Source organism: Aplysia californica, unplaced genomic scaffold (genome assembly GCF_000002075.1).
Source record: "Aplysia californica isolate F4 #8 unplaced genomic scaffold, AplCal3.0 scaffold00344, whole genome shotgun sequence".
In the NCBI taxonomy this organism is placed as follows: domain Eukaryota; kingdom Metazoa; phylum Mollusca; class Gastropoda; order Aplysiida; family Aplysiidae; genus Aplysia; species Aplysia californica.
The window spans coordinates 145,366-150,365 of NW_004797614.1; the positions used below are offsets into that span (position 1 = coordinate 145,366).

At 40.5% G+C, this 5,000-nt stretch overlaps 1 protein-coding gene across 1 annotated transcript; it reads right to left on the bottom strand.

Moving 5' to 3' along the window:
- Positions 1–1,761: 1,761 nt before the first annotated feature.
- Positions 1,762–3,283, bottom strand: LOC101850423 (NUAK family SNF1-like kinase 2). Its single transcript, XM_035970940.1, has 3 exons — positions 2,675–3,283; positions 2,120–2,247; positions 1,762–1,879 (listed from the first exon to the last, which is right to left on the bottom strand). The coding sequence occupies exons 1-3, from the start codon at positions 3,281–3,283 to the stop codon at positions 1,762–1,764; spliced, it is 855 nt and encodes a 284-aa protein (XP_035826833.1).
- Between the last annotated feature and the right edge of the window lie 1,717 nt (positions 3,284–5,000).

Here is a 5,000-nt window from a genome sequence, read left to right on the forward strand (position 1 = left end):
AAGGATAGAATTCTTGATTCTGTATGGGTCCTGTATGCGCGCGTGTGTGTGTGTGTGTGTGTGTGTGTGTGTGTGTGTGTGTGTGTATGTGTGTGTGTATGTGTGTGTGTGTGTGTGTGTGTGTTTGTGTTTGTAAGGGAGAGTGTGTCTGGGAGATGTCGTTTGAAAGTTGAAAAAAGTCTGCCTGTAAGTATGCATCTGTGTCAATTTTCTGTGAGAGGCTGATAAGGAAATTTTACAGAAAACTGAACAACAGTTAGTAACAAAAACAGAATGAAAGGTGTTTTAGAGGACAACACGAGGGAATAGCTTAATTAAGTGATCAAGGGAACTGCACATCGTGTGACTTGTTCTCAAGGTTAAAGTAACCCAAACATCTTCACCCATTAATTCTTGACCTAAAAGTTTATAACCTTTGGATGCAAATGAAAGGATCCTTTTGAGTTAGGAGGAAAAAAATAATTCTGGGCCATATGGTTTGTGACATTCCTCAATCTCCAACAGTCTACGTCTGCACGATACTGTGAACTTGATCCATTCCGTGGTTTTCCGATGTCTTATCTGTGGGTACATAGCGCTGCTGTTGAGAGCTTGGTTGTGTGGCACAACACATGTTTGTCCTGTGAACCTTTCTGCATTTATGTATTTTGGTTGGGCTACGGGCATTCTAACCTTCCAACCTATTGGAGTTGAAATAATCCTTACCGTGTGATTTGGAGTGGTATTTGCACAACGCTACACTTCGAGCAGGAAACAAAAACATGTCTTAGTAATGAGATGCTATACAGACTTCTGAATGGAGTTACAAAACATACCGATGAAATAAAACTACATTGTTTTTTTATGTTGGCATCATCGCCTTTTCCCTCTCAGTTTCCACGGGCTTGGGACCGTCTCAGGGTACACTGTACACCGAGGCCTGATTAAAAAGACGGCGCTACCGAGCGCTCACGTCTGGGGTATGTTAGTTGTTAGTCAGTTTAAGAATGTTAGTGTTATGGGTTGGGTCAGTCAACAAATTGGATGTTAGAAATTAGTATATTTTGCTAATTAAAGTAAGTTATAGCTACAGTTTGCATTCTAGTGATTTAACGATTGAGTAGTTGTTATTGAAACAGCTGAAAAAAGACAAAACAAAGTAGCCGATTAAACCAAGCGCTGCCCCCACAGTGGCTGGAATAATTTCGGCTCGTTAGTAACACATTAATGAAAACACAGAAATGCACGTACAAGACAAGACATTTCAGTGTTAGATAAAATGGAAACTTTTTAGTTACTGTGAGACAACTATGTTAGTAAAGTAAAATAGAGAAAATGCTGTGTCCACTTCGTAGGTAGCAGGTCCCCCCTCAGCGGTAGTGAGGGTAACAACTCACCAGCAACATGTGTAAAGTCCTCGTCAACTCCCCATTACTCACATGATGACTTCAGCTGGTGATGTACAGGCCCTGAGCTTGCCTTGGTGTGTCCAAGACACCTGCTTCCAGCCTCATTGAGTTTTCTGTTGGTTACGACAAACACGAGTGCAAAATATGTGTCGTTGGGTGGACAAATTTGTAAGTAAAGTAAAAGTTAAAGTAGTGTAGTACATTTCAAAAACCAAAATAGCAATTCAATTCAATTATTAGGTGAATTAGGTAAACGGAAATGGGTGAAATATAAGAAAACTAGAAACAACTTCAACACCATATTTTGTTAGAAAGTGCTAAAATGAAGAAAGAAAAGAGGAAAAAAAGTATGCAAATACAGCACTTGCACTCGTTACAGAGAGTCTATGATTACCCTGAACTGCTGAAAGCGCTCACGAAGGAATTCCAGGAGATGGCAGACTGAAAGTCGGAGTCGTGGGTTGTTCTGTACAAGCCTGTAGAGCACAAACCTGTGGAGTAAGCAAAAATACTAAGATAAATAATCGGCAACATCAAGTGAAAGCAAGTATTCATATTATGGTAAATGGAAATTTCTGAATATTCTACGTAACAGACTACAAGTATGTATTTTCTTTAAAAAACCAACATATTACTATTTTATTTTTCATTTACAAGGAATCAACAGCACTCATCTAAAAGTAAAGAAAGCTGCATTGGGTTAGGATCAAAAGTAAAGAATGTCTCGTTACCTGAAGAAGCCCAAGAGCGGCATTAGGGTTCTGTCGGATTTCACAGCGTGCAGAAGATCCTCTCCATCGCGAGGTTTTCGTTTGAAGACAAGAAACCACAGCGTTGCTCCAAGTGCGTACGCGTCCGACTGTAGAGAATAAGTGGAAAAAAGAGTTGGTCAATAGTGAGCAAATGGTTCCAAGCAACAGCATATTGCTGCAGTATACAAAGACCTTCAGGGAGCACACAGAAAAAAGAAAGGGAAAATACAATTAGCTACTAGTACGCAATAGTGACAAACAAGATTACACCAGACAAACAAAGAAAGGATGTTATGCATATTATAACCCAATAACAAAAGCCACAGCGCATTTATAATTTTAAAATAAAATTACTTGTTTACAACAGAAAAAAAACATACAATAAATTTACTGCAGAAACAAAGCCACAAAAACATACCGACAGACAAACAAACAAACCAAACATCAGGACAACTTTTACACAACATTAAACTTAAACAAATCAAACACGCAAATAAACAAGCTCACTAAGTAGAAAACTCTGCAGTTACTCACCAGAAAAGGATCTACGGTGATGTCAGTCTGGATCTCTGGAGCGAGATAGCCTTTTGTTCCGAGTACGTTCTTGCTGCTCACTCTGTTTTGTCCGTGTGCCAGAAGGCGGGACATTCCCAGGTCACCGAGAATAGCGTTGTTGGATTCATCCAGGAATACGTTGGCAGGCTTCACGTCCCCGTGTACAGCCCACCTGTTGTGAAGATATCTCAGTGCACAGGCGGTCTGCACGAAGCAGCGCTCTAACTGCTCCCTGTTGAGACGGTGACGCGCATCATGCAAAGATCCTCGTGAGCACAGAGGCATGCAGATAGCTACAAAGTCCTTGCACTTTACTGCCCAGTCCATCTTCATGATGTGCGGATGCGAAGCGTAGTCCATGAAACTGATTTCGTGAAAAATCTCCAGCCAACTGTCCCGGCCTTGGCAGTCTGTGAGACGTATCTTCTTGATGGCCTTGCGAATGGAGTTGTCGTCTTCCATTGCCGCTTCCAGAACTTGAACCGGCGTGATCGTCTTCTGGCACAGAACGCGCACTTGCCTCATCTTCACGGATGACCAAAAGTCACCAGAAATGAACTTCACCAAAGGAACTGAAGAACTTTCCATACTTGAAAATTCACGACAGATGTTGAGAAACGATACTCAGGCACACTGAAAAAGCAACGACCTCTCACTGTAAAAGCGTTACGGTGAACTGGAGGATGTCCAGGTCTGCTGACTTTATATTCCCTGTTGCTCCTCCCTTTCCCCTATCACCGCCAATCAAAATCCTAGTAAGGTTCATGTCAAATGAAGGATTAACAAAGTGTGGATAGTTGATTATGCGTAGTTGTTATTTACATGGCTAGAGTTTTTGTAACATCGATTGTGCTGATGTCCAAGACGAATAAAGACCTATTGTTTCCTTCTCCAAGGTGTGAAACAACATCACTGGAGGGTGAAACAACGCTGAAACGGCCTTTGTTGTCCAGTCTTCACAACATCTTTGTGTTGTTGGCTGCGTCTCGCAATAGCGGCCAGCGTGTCATAAAGATTCCATTGAGCCAACTCTGCCCTGAGTATCAAAACAAATAAAAACACCCGGAAGCTACACGTGCTCACTAAAATCAACAACCTTTTGTTGACATTGAAATCCAAACAGTGAGGGTATGGGAGAGAGACGTCCGACAATACAGATAATTAAGAGCAAGATAGTGTTCAGATACTGTAATCTTGAGCATTAAATTCCTCACAAGAAAAGAAAATACTCACTTTAAAACTACATTTCAAGAGACTCTGTGATAGCAGGAATAAATAAGAAAAAATACGCTCAAGATTTTCAAAGATCGATTAACGCCCGAAGTGACACATGCTCAATGTAACCAAAAGCCTTTAATATAAATTTTGTGTGAGGCTAAAAAATGAAATTTCACAGAAAACTGAGCTCCGTTAAGAAATAAAAACAAGTATTTTTAGAGGACAACATGAGGTTGAGAACCACTGCATTAGAGGTTGTGTGCTTTTTCGTGGTTTTGGGGGTGGGGAAGGGGGGGGTGGGGGGGATCTGTAAAAATAAACAACAACAACTTTATTTTAGGGATGTCAAACAAACACAGATACTTACAAGCACAAGCACTCTCACTCTCACGTGCATATCACTGACAAACACCCACATGTCTACACATACACACATGCACGGATACAAAATTGGATTTAAAAATGCATCGTACCAATTTGGTACCTGTAATAACCCCCAGTTAACCGTGTAAGGAAACGATCGCAAATCCTTTTATCATTTGGGCAAGGCAGGGTACCTTACATAGCTTCTGGAATATGTGAAAGACTGCACTTACGTGTACATTACAAGGAAGTTGTTAGACTTCAAAACTGAAAAAAATAAACCCTTTATCAATGGTTGCACTTGTTTTGTAATTTGCAGTTGGTACACATGTTACGAGGTCAAAAGATGACCCCTCCGCTTTAATCCCCCTCCCCCTTAAAAATATCGTCTAACAACACCCCCACCCCCGACATAATAAATAATATTATTTCTATGGACAATGTTTTAACCTCTCCCCCACCTTGAAATAATGTACAACGATACTAGATATGTTGCTCAAAGTCATCCTCTATGCATGAATATCTGTTCAGAGTAAAATGTGTATAATTGTGAATTGAGGGAGAATTTTCAGTTTATTTTAGAATGTTTTCAAACTTTCTGTTAGTCTTTAGAAGACTATTTGACATGATTGTGAGTATTTCCCTAGAAAATGTTTCAAGTGCTGATGATTGGTGTCTATTCAACATTAGGATTTGAAATTGGAAGACGCATCCCCCTTCCCCC

Bases quoted from the DNA above. Each gene is read 5' to 3' on its own strand.
- LOC101850423 (XM_035970940.1), bottom strand. From the start codon at position 3,283: ATGGAAAGTTCTTCAGTTCCTTTGGTGAAGTTCATTTCTGGTGACTTT. The intron at 2,248-2,674 runs GTGAGTAACTGC...TATTCTCTACAG, and splicing joins TCACCGTAGATCCTTTTCTG to TCGGACGCGTACGCACTTGG. The intron at 1,880-2,119 runs GTAACGAGACAT...CTTACTCCACAG, and splicing joins CCGCTCTTGGGCTTCTTCAG to GTTTGTGCTCTACAGGCTTG.